Raw genomic sequence first — 12,913 nt, 5'->3', positions numbered from 1 at the left:
CGTTATTTGTGATACTTGGCAGGTGCTTACTAACCACAGCTTATATCGAACTACATAATCTAGAACTAAAAGCTGCTTCGAATCCACTATTTAACGTTTCGATCGATTAACTTGTAGTATCACCTTCATCAGGATATAATAAGTGCATAGTTGTACGGAAAAAACTCATTTTTTAAGTGCGTTTTATTCTTATCTTGTGTTTCGGAGAGAGCCATCTAGCTTTGGCTTGTATAGCCTCGGTTTGCAAACATCAGGCTTATCATTAGAGCTTGTACCCTTCATTGGCTAGCCAATCATTTGTTGAGCCGGGGTAGGTTGCAATGTTTCTGTAGCCTGCTGCTTCAGCACGGTCGGCAGCCTCGAGTGCTCTTGACCCGGCCTGACAGTAGAAAATCAACTCGACACCTTGAAGAGGAGGCTTTTTAAAGCCATATTGTCTTCTGAATGAAGCCTCATCCAATTCCCAAGCACGAGGCTGCGATCTGTACGGAATGTTGCGGGCGCCTGGAATGTGAACAGAGGAGTATTCTTGTGGCTCCCTGACGTCTACTAGTAACTTGTCTACCCTGGGGTTCAAGACTAGTTCCTTGATATCTTGAAACTGATACTTACGTATTCCATAGTTCAACACATAGGCTTCCCCCTGCCAAGCCTCTTTAATTCGTTCCCATAAACTTTGTGTCGTCATCTTGCTTGTCAGCAGCGATGCTTTTTTGGTATTGGTGTTGCACTATCAAATTAGTTAATTAATTATTTAATTAATGCTCTACGACGGAAACCCACCAGAACACAGGAGGTCCAGCCACGAAAATCCAGGGGTTTATATATCTATTTATTCGAAGCACATGAAACCTCGTTCAAGACTGTAAACCTCAAAAAAGAGGTCTGCACGTATTTCGTTTGTGCCCACATAAAGAAGTGTTCGTTGATTTGCTTAGAAATAAAACAAATTCGGTCGGAATTACAAAGGGTGCCTCACTAGCTAATTTTTATAACGACAGACCTACCTATACATACAAGCGTTAACTAGGTTAAACTTTATTTATTTATTTATTTATTTATATATTTATTTTATCTATTTCCTCTATGTCACAACAATCGGTTTTCGTTCTAGCGTAATCTAGAGTCGTTGACAATAAATAGCCCGTCGCCCAAGTGCTGCGTGTTGCCCACACGTCTTACTTCGAAAGTGCTACTGTCTTTAATATAGTCAATTATTGTCACTGACGTATTGAATACTGTTACTTTGTGTATCGGGATATCGTTATAGTTTAAGCTTTTTAGAAGTTGCCTAATCGAACCACCATGGGTAATAAGCGCAATATTTTTCATGTTCTGACACTCACCAACCACCTCCTTCACTTTGGACACAATCCTAGTCTCAAATTTATCTAGCTGTTCGCCAAAGTCCTTAAAGGAGCCCTTGCCATTGGCAGTTGCATATTTTTCAGCATTTTCCAGCACCATGCCTTCGATTGGCCCCAAAAACCGTTCTCGTAATCTGTATGTCAGCTCAACCTCCGGCCGATTGTGTTCGTCATAATGCCCAAGAATTTGCTTGATCGTCTGTTGACACCTTTTCAAATCGCTGCATATTACCTTATCAAATTTGATATCTTGTTCATTCACTAAATAACTGCCTAATTTGTCTGCTTGCTCATATCCAGTTTCATTCAAAGAAGTGTCTTTATGTCCTTGTAACACTTTATTCATATTTTCCGCTGTTTGTCCATGCCTGATCACAAATATTCGCAACACATTCTGTTTATCATTGTTACAGTAAAATTGAATTGGCTTTCCCATGCTTAAATCACTGCTTGGAACTAATATTCCCTCGTTAGCTATACTTATAATATTCCAACTTTCTATTCCACCACACCGCTGTGCTCTGCTTACCTTTTGATTTTATATAATCTTGAATTAAGAAAAAAAGAAACAAGATAAATTCATATATTCTAAAATCATTTGAATTTAGGCAATTATAGCTAGTATTAGTCGGTGGTGCAGTGGAGAGATAGTGAAAGCTGCGGAGTTGAGCGTAATTCGGGACCAAATCAGGCTGGTCAAGAAGGTAGGGGTCGCATATATACATAACAAACGACTTGGGAGCGTGTGATGGGATCTTTGGTAGGGGAGTTGGATGAATATCCCGATAGCGATACTATCAGGATTTTGATAACCACAGACAATCATGTTGGTTACAATGAATCAGATCCGATTATGGGGGATGATTCGTGGAAGACTTTTCATGAGATTATGATGCTAGCAAAGAGTAAAAATGTGGATATGATATTGCAGGGTGGGGATTTGTTTCATGTGAATAAGCCTTCGAAGAAATCGATGTACCAGGTAATGAGGTCAATTAGACTTGCTTGTATGGGGGATAAGGCGTGCGAGTTGGAGCTGCTAAGTGATCCTTGTAAGGTTTTCAAATCCAATGAGTTTCGTGACGTAAACTATGAGGATCCTAATTTTAATATTTCTATTCCTATGTTTGCTATTGCAGGGAATCATGATGATGCATCAGGAAACGGCCTGTTGACGCCTATGGATATATTACAAGTTTCCGGGTTGATCAACCACTTTGGAAAGGTGGAGGAGACTGATAATATTGATATTAATCCGCTTCTGTTTCGTAAGGGTGTTACGCAGCTGGCGTTGTATGGCTTGGCATCTATCAGAGACGAACGGCTATTTAGGACATTCAAAGAGGGACATGTAAAGTTTAATGTTCCCTCTGGTGATACAGACAAGTGGTTCAACATCATGTGTGTGCATCAAAATCATTCGAGCCATGCCAATACGGCGTTTCTACCTGAGGCTGTTCTTCCAGAGTTTTTAGATTTGGTTATCTGGGGTCATGAACACGAATGCATACCTCATCTTGTGCACAATTCGGCCAAGGGTTTTGATGTATTGCAACCTGGCTCTAGTGTTGCTACGGCATTATGTAGTGGTGAGTCTAGGGATAAATTCGTTTTTATCCTAGAACTGAAGCAAGGCCAGTCCCCTAAATTAGTCCCAATCCCGTTAGCGACGGTGAGGCCCTTTCTTATGGATGATATTACATTGGCAGCGATACCTGGACTTAAGCCACATGACAAAGAGGGAATTGTGAAACAATTGGTGAATAAGGTCAATAGTTTGATTGAAAAAGCCAATGACCTAAGTTCTAAGCGCCTTGGGATAATAAGCGGTGAAGAGAACGAAAAGCTAGCACACCCCCTTATCAGACTGCGTGTGAATTACATAAGTCCTCAAAATTCCTCAATGGATTACCAAGTTGAGAATCCAAGACGTTTCAGTAACAGATTCGTTGGAAGAGTTGCTAATGCAAATAACGTGGTGCAGTTTTATAAACGGAAGCTTCCAGGTAAACATGAATCAGTGTCATCTAAGAAAAACGTTTCTTTGAATTTGGATGCGCTAAACCAATATAGTCACGCCGATGGAGAGCTACAAGTGGAAACATTATTCAAAGATTTGCTTAGTGGCATGAGCTTATCTTTGCTACCAGAAATTGGTATGAACGAAGCAGTACGCAAGTTTGTTGACAAAGATGACAAAACTGCACTAAAACAATTCATAGATCATGAGGTCAACCATGAGGTTAAGCTCCTCTCTACTAATAAAGATTTTCTACGATCAGAAAATCTGGAAGATTTAAAAAAGCTAGTTAAACAAGTCAAGCTTTCCACCCAAAGCACTGCCGATCCTCCTGCATCTATCACAGGTAACAGTGCCAATTCAGAAGTTGAGATGAATTCATTCATGGATGAAACAACAGAATCACAATTAGGCTTCGAATCAACTAAACCGGCTATTAAGAGAGCAACCAAAAATATAAAAAGTAAACGTGCTAAGTCAACGCAGCATGGTAATCGCTTACCCGAGCTACTCGATTTAGACGAAGAAGAAATTGATGACGACATAGTGTCGGTGTCTATTGACGAGGACAGCGATGATAACCTAATGTTAAGTGAACAGCAAGAGGAAAATTCAATTACTCGTGTGTCCACTGAACACTCTGCTGGTCACAAGAGTACCTTCAAGGGGGCTAACACCAAATCTAAAAGAACAGCTTCTAAGGATATTCCAACAAGAAGGTCTACCTCTAACACACCCAAAACTGCCGTTCTACAGGCACTGCTAAATAAGAAAAGGGGCCCAATGAAATAGAAATTAGTTTAATATAAAATTATTGCATCTTACTCATCTAATTATTAGCCCATCATGTAGTCTGCTACCAGTTTTAATTCTTCGTTTTCGTAGCTTTTTGAGTTCGTCAACTTCTGCACATTAGAAAAACACATGATTCCGTTTTAAAAAAAGAGATGTCCAAATCTAATCAAAACTAGAAAAGATGAAACAAGATTAATAGAAGGCATCACAATTCCTGATATATGCAAACTGAGTTCTTGTTCTAGGTAGTATGAACTTTCCTAATGAGCCTAAATTCCAAATTGAAGTTGATGAAAGGGAAGATACTGAATGGAATGATATTTTAAGGCAGCGTGGCATAATTCCAGAAAGGCCACCATCTCCCTCAGCGCAGCTGGAGGAAGCTCTTGAAGAAGCCATTCAAAAGCAACATAAGAATCGTTTAGAGGATAAGAGCTTATCCGATTTAGAGGAACTTGAAGATGACGAAGATCAAGAATTTTTAGAATATTATAAGAGGAAACGTATGGCAGAATTACGCCAACAGCAGGTGAAGGCTAAATTCGGTGAGGTTTTCCATGTCGATAAACCAGAGTATAACAAGGAAATCACAGAATGCAGCAATTCTAGTATTACTAAGGGAACGTGCTCAGATAGTATTGACAATGAAGATAGTGAATCTGAGGGAGTATATGTTTTTGTGCATTTAAAGTCAGAAGGAAAATTACAAAGCAGGCTACTATCTTCACTGTTCCAACAAGTTGCTCCTAAGTTCCCTCAAATAAAGTTTGTAGAGATTCTTGCCAATAGGGCGATAGAAAATTATCCAGAAGCTAATACGCCCACTTTATTGGTATACTACAAGGGCGATGTTATCAAAAATATTGTTACTTTAGTGGAACTAGGGGGGAATAGCACCACTTTGGGTGATCTGGAGAAACTAATGGTGAGCCTTGGCGCTGTGGACAATAAGGATTCGAGATTACTTATGAATGAGGATGATGAAGATGCTAGAGGCGAGCGGCATTTTAGGTATACAAACAATAGCACCATTAGGTCTGGAGTTGCTGACAAATTCCGTGTAGGATTAGGCAATGCTAATGGCGACAATGATGATTTCTTTGATTGATATACATATACATGAATATATACATATACATATGTTGATAGATTGATTAACATATTGTGAAATTTCCTGCTTGTGCTAATAAAAATGCAAATGGAAGGACTAAACTCAAAAGAGAAAAAGAAAAACGTTTCAGCTCGCTTAGCAAATAACGTAATACAGCAAATATGCTTGCTCTTTTAACATATCTTCTTCAGATATTACAGTGACCATCGAGTCATTGAATTTAGCCCATATATCCCCGTTTATCCTACAAATTGTCGTATAATGTCCTTGATGGACGGTACCGTGGTGTGAAATAATAGCAGACAACTTATACATCATATTAGGGACGGGATGCAGACAATCTACTGGTTTACAGTAGTCTTTCATATTCAAATGCAATGGAAACGATATGTAATCATTTATTTTGACACTAGTACCGTTCATTAAGTGTTCAAACCTCTTTAGTTGTAGCATTAGCACAGGCGGTAATTTAGCCGTCGTCAACTGTCTTATTGGATTCTTGGTCGATTTGCATTTCTTACAGCAGTAATTAAAATCGGTCAGTGGCTCCCTTTTATGAAAGGAATTTAAACATTCATGTAATGTAGATTTATTTTGGATTCCCAGAGATAAATCCATTATCGGATCAACCGTGGTTTTGCTGTTCGTATGACATTCAGAGCAAGCGATATTAGACTCCAAGTAGCCCTGAAAAAGCAAATGAAGGATACATTCACAATTAGAATTATTTGATGAAGGTTTGTGTGCTCTCACGTGGTCTGAATGCAACTGGTTCAGTAAGAACTGCCAGAATTCATGTGCATCTTGCTGCGTGTAACCTGCCAAATTCTTATTTATTTTCCAAGAGCATGTCAATAAATCAATAAACCCCTTCTGCTGCCTTGAAAAAGTACTTGATATATGTGAATATTGCCCGACTGAGCTCTTAGTAACGGCATTAGGTTTCGGATACCCGTATAAGTTTGCCACTATTTCGTCAACAGCACAGGATACACAGGCGATACTGTCCTGGATATCACACGTCGATTGATGGGTCTGCTTCAGCACATGTTGCAAAACATGTGGAATATGCACTAGCGTCTGTATTACACTACTCATAAAACAAGTAGACCCCATGTTCACCAAGCCAAGCAACCCGTCTTTGCCATCCACACTTGGAATCGAACTTCGTAACAAAACCTCATCCCAGTACTTAGGCATGATATCCATTCGAACCAATTCATTATCGCCAATGTAATCACAGCAACGAAAACAAAATAAGAGACCATTAGTAGCATTCACTCCAAATATGTGCCCCACTTTTTTGCTATGATGTAAGAAGTGGTTTTCGTTCCAACATCCTACAAACCCACACTGAAGACACATAAACGTATTCCCACAATTGATCTGAAAACATTCAGAGCATCTCATTGCTTTAAGATATCGGTCTTTAGCATCACAGTTTCTGATCAGGTAACGCACAGTAATACATTCTTTCACAACCGCCTCGCCTACCTTTGCCGTCTGGATTACCTGCTCCATATGCTGGCACACCATAGTTCTTCTACTAGCCAAAACGAACAATATACCACTGACCTAACTGTACAAATATACCCTCCGGAGTCTCCTACCAGAACTGTCACTGTTCTACTAACAACTTTTAACCTTTTTCCTGAACCACTAGTCAACCTTCCAGCAAGAACTGAGATCCATTTCACTCACCGAAAACTATTCATGCCCGGTCACGTGATACAAATTGCCATCAGATAAATGCATGGGTGTTGAGTGTCTGCGCTGCTGCCGTAATGCAACAAGTTCCAAACTGATGAAATGCTCGAAGCGCACTGACTAGGACGGAACAGGAGGCCTCTGAAAGTCTCTGAGCAAGGTTGGAAGTGGCTCAAAATCTACTCCTGTCCTGTTTGCACTAAGACAAAATGGAAATCCACTAATCTGGAACAACTTTGTGTTTTTGTTCGGTTTTTATAATTTGTTCGTTTACTTGTTATACAGACAATAGGTCCAGGATGTCAGAATCAAAAATGTGATGAACTTCGAAATAAGTAGTGAATTAAAAAATCATGCCTAAAATTTTCAAAAGCAAGTTTCAAACTGTTGGAATGAATCATACGTCGAGTGGGGGGAAATTTACATAACAATAAAGGATGTTTCAGGCCCTCAGGTTAAATTGTCACAGAAATTTCCTGTATAAGTTTGTGCTTCTGGAAAAAATATTCTAATTTTCCACATATATAATATGTATATATATGTGGTTCAAAGTGACGAATATTTTATCCAAACCATGTAATCCAGTGTTTTTAGGGTCTTATGTGGTGTAGTGTATGCGGCGTGGTGTGCTTCCACGCTAAAGTCAGTGTTAGCATTTAGGATCTGCGTGGGTAGGATATTAGAGGAGATCAAGACATAGATTTTTACAATACACTGCATGCAAGACATGCAGGATGAAACACCATGACAGAAGAAACGGAGAAAAGGGTATTGATGCTTCATGGCTATGCTCAATCTGATGCGATATTTAGCTCTAAAACGGGAGGTCTACGTAAAGAGTTGATAAAGTTAGGATATGAACTATATTATCCGTGTGCACCAATCAAAATTGATCGGGGAGGCGTCAACGAGGAAACAACATATGATCCTACTGTAGATGGTATAGAATTGCATGGATGGTGGATTCGGGATTTCAACGGTAGGTTGCAAATTCCACATACCACATACAGCAAGATACGTGAGTATATAGTTGAGAACGGTCCGTTTGAAGGGATCATTGGATTTAGCCAAGGTGCGGCATTTGCGGGGTACTTGTGCACAAACTTCCGGAAAATAGTAGGGTTGACTAAGGAACAACAGCCTGACCTAAAGTTCTTTATCAGTTTCAGTGGGTTTAGGCTTGAGCCAGACCCGTACTATAAACAGTATCAGAAAGACTCCATAAACGTACCATCGTTGCATATTATGGGCGAGTTGGACACCGTGGTTTCAGAAGAACGGGTGATGGCATTATACGATGCATACCCAGATAATTCCAAAACCTTATTGAAACACGCCGGAGGCCATTTTGTGCCAAACTCAAAGGTATTTGTCACAAAGGTGGTGAACTGGCTAAAATCACTTGATCAGCCTTCTATAGCGGAAGACTTAGGAAACCCGAAAAAATGCGAAAAGGACGGTGATATGCCTGAGCTAGAGGAAGAATTGCTAAATATTATCGACGGCTTTGGTAAAGCTTGAGCCAAAAAGCTCTCTGACATTTTCACGGCTTTTATTCAAGTGAAACATATCAGAGTTTCTCTCAACTCTCCTCTCCCCGGTCTCTCCATCACCATTTTGCAAAAACCAATATGTTCCACATAAATATAGCTATACAGCCCAAGTTAGAAATTCATTATAGTCCTTCCTTATACATAAACCCATTGGAGAAAATTGGTAGCCAAGATCACTTGTCCTGCTGAGGTGGTTATGATCATAATCCTCCATCCTAATGAAATCCGCTTAGTTCACCCACTATTAAGCACAACCGACCTCCATTATTACCCTGAGTTAGAAGAAAAATTTATAATTTAAATACTACAAAACCTTAACTGCAAAATATTTGATGATTTCTACGTATGAATGGCGTGCTTTGTTGTTTGATTCTCTCCTTTTAATTTTTTGGAGTTGTTGGTAAACTTGCTCATCTTCTTTTATTTCTAATTTTAGAGACAAGGTTTGAACCAAAGAATCGACTTTGGTACTACATTCTTTTAATATAAGACAATCAGGATTTCACTTTCTTTCAGTTCGAAACCTTCGTACTTGGATTCACCAGTTTATCGCGGTTCCCACTAACTCTTGCGTGGTCGAGGACTATCCTACTGCTGCTGTTTCTTGGCCGACACTCGCTCCTATGATTCCTTGTATAGGATGCTCCATCATCTGAATTAAGGCTATTTTCGAATCGCCCAGCATAACTGGTATGTTCACTGCGTTGGCAAATTCAAAAACCAAGCCTGATGATGGATTCAGCTGGTCTCATAAATATGAAGAAGAAAGTATATCATAACTTCTTTTGTGTCCATAACTGAAATTTTTTGCCCAAAATTGAACGACGTCAGCACACTTCTTGACTTTGGTTAAGGAAAAGGATAATCAATCAGATCCTGACCACTGAGATGTCTGACGAAACAAACCCCTTCCGAATAACTAACTCTGGACGATCAGGAGGGATTAGATCATATCTACAATAACTCCTCTATGTATAACCTTATCTACAATTTATGTATCATACGCTCTCCGGCTCTCCCAAAATCCAGCTTACAGTATCCCGACCACTGCTGCTCTCCTCCCTGGCCCGTTCATATTTCTTGCCCTAACAATCGCGTACATTCCATGTATTAAAAGCAACCACAACGCCTCCCCCTACTTCATCCCAACTGCCCCACCCCCATCACACAACTGTAAATCTACACCCACATAAACACACCCGCTGATTTCCACCCCATACTATCTATTATATGTATACTCTTGTCTCTCCTCTCTGCTTGCAAATGACAGCGATATGCCACGGGCACATTTACAAAAACCCTACCCTCCCCCCTACTAGCTCGCCATCCTATCTAATAATACACTACTGCACCTGCCTGTACCACTACACATACTGCGTTCTTCGACAAAACGCTCACAGTATGCCAGTACCTGGCCCACCTGCTACCCCTTATCCCATACATAATCTCGAAATTACTTAGATATACATTTCAACAACCTGCATCACCGCAGTCATCAAGTGTGTCAACACCATTGTAATTCAGATTTCATTACCCGGAAATACGTCACCTCCTTTTCTAGGTCTCGAGCATTAATTGATAATATGTAAAAAAAATATTAAGACCATATAGAGACGTTGCGAAATTATAGCGACATTATATTTATAAGGACATTATTATTGTGGTCAACATTTTGCTTATTGTAAGGAGGTAGTATATATCTGTGATGATGAAAACCATCAGGTCTGAGGCGAATGCAGCCTTAAATGAAGTATGTGCAGGTATATATAATAATAATTCATCTTTAGTAGCTGGTGGTGAAAAGACTGAAAATCTCAACGAAGAAAGGGCCTATAATATTAAAGGTTATAATGGAGCCGGTAGAATTAAGCAAAGACGGTTAGAGTTGTTGAAGCGTGCGGTAGAGGTTGCGGAGATGGTTGAGCCTATGGAGTTTGAATCTTATAGGGATTATTTTATTATCAAGACTTTTAAGAGAGGCAGGTCAGAAAGCGGGAGAGTGAACGTTAGTATTCTGAAGAGGCTGAAATGCGGCGTTTATTATGAACGAATTAACACAAAATTGCCTAACGGGAATGAAAACAGAGTTGGTAATTCTTTTGGGAATATGCATGATTCTTCGACGGATGACTCTGAATATAAGCCTCCTATTACTAGAAGAAGCTCCAGAAGACAGTCAGAAGAGACGAGGAAACCGTTATCGCCAGCGTTGTCTGCGACTGATGAAACGGGAGCAGATGATGAACACTCTTCGCCTGGTGCACAAATTCCTACGAATCCTATAAGAGCAGAAATTTCAGTTGAGAGTATAATACCTAACAATAACTCTGACACCAATGTCAGAAGGTCCATGAGGCTCACTTCGAAGGAGAAGGATCGATTAGAAAAGGAGTTTTCGCAGCAACCCAAGGACAGGAATGCACTGGATGCAGCTGTTGTTACCGGCCTTTACGAAGTTATAATCCCAAAATTCAAGAATCCTGTGAGACGATCTGATTGGGTTTTGCCTACTAGACAGAGGTATATACCCGATAAACATCAGCCCGTGAAACATGTGCCAGAACAGGTGAAAATAAATGAATTAGTAAAGAACAACAGGATAAAAACGATTCTTTCACGTTTCGAGGGGGGTCTTGCAGGTGTGAGAACATTAAAAACCTCCTTATGACATAAGTTGGTTTTTATTTTATTTATTTTTACTTTCTTGGCTTGTCATCAGCGAGGTAGTGAGATGTCATCCCCGAATGCAGGGGTCGACTGGTCAGTGTAATATCTGGTCGCTATTAAAATATAGTCCTGTTTCTTTGGTATATATACCCGTGATGTTATTTCAACTGCAACTTAAATACAGAAGCATACAAACAAACATATACATATATACTTAAAAGAAGATACAACTTAAATTCATCTTATGCTACGTGAAGTTTTGGTAATGACTTGGATCTTCCTCCAAAATACCGATTTCTTCTTGCATAACATCTAACCATGTCACAGCACTGAACGTTGGCGAATTTCCCGTTTGTTCTATCAAAGAGTCATAGTCCGTCACAATCAATGCTATCGCGTCGTGTCCACCCGCACCTGGAACCATCCCCGTTAAAACACCTTTCAACTTCATTGAATTTTCCAATAACTGTGTTTGCTTTAGTGGTTCGATGTCCGCACCAGATTCTAACGTTATCATTCTAAATTTTTCACGTATTGAGTTGACAGCAGCCCTTATATTTTTCAATACAGGATATCTATCTAATTCATTACCTCGCTGGATAGCAGCCAATAATTCGGAATATTCTGCCGGCTTATTGATAGACAAGTTGTTTAATTCATTTAACCCGTCAATGAAACGCATATTAGCTTTATCAATGTCCTTATAAAGTTGCAAACTATGGGGCCAGTAGGCATCATACCAAGCCTTTACTTTAGAAACCAACTTTGGAGTCTCTGAGCCATTACTTACATCGCCCATTACAATTCTTAAACCCTTAGGCAAACTGAAGCTGCGATTTATGACACCCCAGTGAGTTTCTCTAACCGTTTGACAGATCGATCTAGGATATTCAGGTGAAGAGATGTTTGGTAAACAGTTAATCAACTGCGGGTCAAATCGTCTGTACAAGATTGTTCCAAACACTGCCGCAGCAACGTCAAACCCACTTCCTATTTTCCCCTGTGCTTGACAATGTGATATCTGTGAAATATTATGGATCAGAAATAAGTCAGAATCCGTGTTAATGTCAAGTTTTGTGTTAAAAACCGAGACTAAAGCGGTTGTAAGGACAGTGACGAGTCCTGCAGATGATCCCAATCCTGTTTTTGGAACAGCAGATATTGATTGATTGTGGAAACGAAACCTTTTATATCCGTTGCTCCTTTCAATACTATCATTCTGAGAATGATAACCAGAATCTGAGAATATATTAACAAATATATGACCATACTCAGCAACTTTTGGTGAAAATAAAACGAATACATTAATTATAGTCTTTTCAACAAATGGATTTTTCCGGCCTGATGCTTCTGAAAGTGCATAGTTATTAGATGGATCCAAAGAATAGATCCATTGATCATTATTGAACTGGGAGCTAGTCACTGTGACTTTAAATTTGCCATCAGTCGCTGTGTTTCTCTCCTGGTATACTACAGCATGCATACGCGAAGAAAGTGCAACAACATAAGCCTGATATTTTGATTTCAGAATCAAGTAGCCACCGGCTAATAAAACTTTCCCTGGTACACTGAAAGATCTTGAAACGTCCATCAATATGTAAATGTCACACAATGGCCTCTATTACTTGGGGATAAGTTATACACTTTTCTGGTTAGTCAGTGCAGCCTCTAAAATTTAATTAAACCTTAACCT

At 39.6% G+C, this 12,913-nt stretch overlaps 8 protein-coding genes across 8 annotated transcripts; 4 read left to right on the top strand and 4 right to left on the bottom strand.

The window, feature by feature from the left end:
• Positions 1-262: 262 nt before the first annotated feature.
• Positions 263-688, bottom strand: Ecym_6252 (rhodanese-like domain-containing protein; the record flags this gene model as incomplete). The annotated part of the gene is made up of 1 exon (XM_003647403.1): positions 263-688. The coding sequence occupies one exon, from the start codon at positions 686-688 to the stop codon at positions 263-265; it is 426 nt and encodes a 141-aa protein (XP_003647451.1).
• Positions 689-1,110: 422 nt separating this feature from the next.
• Ecym_6251 (phosphoglycerate mutase) lies at positions 1,111-1,803 on the bottom strand (the record flags this gene model as incomplete). Its single annotated transcript, XM_003647402.1, has 1 exon — positions 1,111-1,803. The coding sequence occupies one exon, from the start codon at positions 1,801-1,803 to the stop codon at positions 1,111-1,113; it is 693 nt and encodes a 230-aa protein (XP_003647450.1).
• A 312-nt stretch (positions 1,804-2,115) lies between these two features.
• On the top strand, positions 2,116-4,179 carry MRE11 (MRX complex nuclease subunit; the record flags this gene model as incomplete). Its single annotated transcript, XM_003647401.1, has 1 exon — positions 2,116-4,179. One exon carries the CDS (start codon positions 2,116-2,118, stop codon positions 4,177-4,179), a length of 2,064 nt encoding a protein of 687 aa, XP_003647449.1.
• A 253-nt stretch (positions 4,180-4,432) lies between these two features.
• On the top strand, positions 4,433-5,290 carry PLP2 (Plp2p; the record flags this gene model as incomplete). The annotated part of the gene is made up of 1 exon (XM_003647400.1): positions 4,433-5,290. The coding sequence occupies one exon, from the start codon at positions 4,433-4,435 to the stop codon at positions 5,288-5,290; it is 858 nt and encodes a 285-aa protein (XP_003647448.1).
• A 138-nt stretch (positions 5,291-5,428) lies between these two features.
• Positions 5,429-6,829, bottom strand: UBP8 (ubiquitin-specific protease UBP8; the record flags this gene model as incomplete). The annotated part of the gene is made up of 1 exon (XM_003647399.1): positions 5,429-6,829. The coding sequence occupies one exon, from the start codon at positions 6,827-6,829 to the stop codon at positions 5,429-5,431; it is 1,401 nt and encodes a 466-aa protein (XP_003647447.1).
• A 915-nt stretch (positions 6,830-7,744) lies between these two features.
• FSH3 (putative serine hydrolase) lies at positions 7,745-8,521 on the top strand (the record flags this gene model as incomplete). Its single annotated transcript, XM_003647398.1, has 1 exon — positions 7,745-8,521. The coding sequence occupies one exon, from the start codon at positions 7,745-7,747 to the stop codon at positions 8,519-8,521; it is 777 nt and encodes a 258-aa protein (XP_003647446.1).
• Positions 8,522-10,261: 1,740 nt separating this feature from the next.
• Positions 10,262-11,221, top strand: RFM1 (Rfm1p; the record flags this gene model as incomplete). The annotated part of the gene is made up of 1 exon (XM_003647397.1): positions 10,262-11,221. The coding sequence occupies one exon, from the start codon at positions 10,262-10,264 to the stop codon at positions 11,219-11,221; it is 960 nt and encodes a 319-aa protein (XP_003647445.1).
• Positions 11,222-11,467: 246 nt separating this feature from the next.
• ERG8 (phosphomevalonate kinase) lies at positions 11,468-12,811 on the bottom strand (the record flags this gene model as incomplete). The annotated part of the gene is made up of 1 exon (XM_003647396.1): positions 11,468-12,811. One exon carries the CDS (start codon positions 12,809-12,811, stop codon positions 11,468-11,470), a length of 1,344 nt encoding a protein of 447 aa, XP_003647444.1.
• Between the last annotated feature and the right edge of the window lie 102 nt (positions 12,812-12,913).

This window comes from Eremothecium cymbalariae, chromosome 6, assembly GCF_000235365.1.
Source record: "Eremothecium cymbalariae DBVPG#7215 chromosome 6, complete sequence".
Lineage (NCBI taxonomy): Eukaryota > Fungi > Ascomycota > Saccharomycetes > Saccharomycetales > Saccharomycetaceae > Eremothecium > Eremothecium cymbalariae.
The sequence above is the reverse complement of the archived record's forward strand: the minus strand, read 5'-3'. Positions and strand labels throughout refer to the sequence as shown.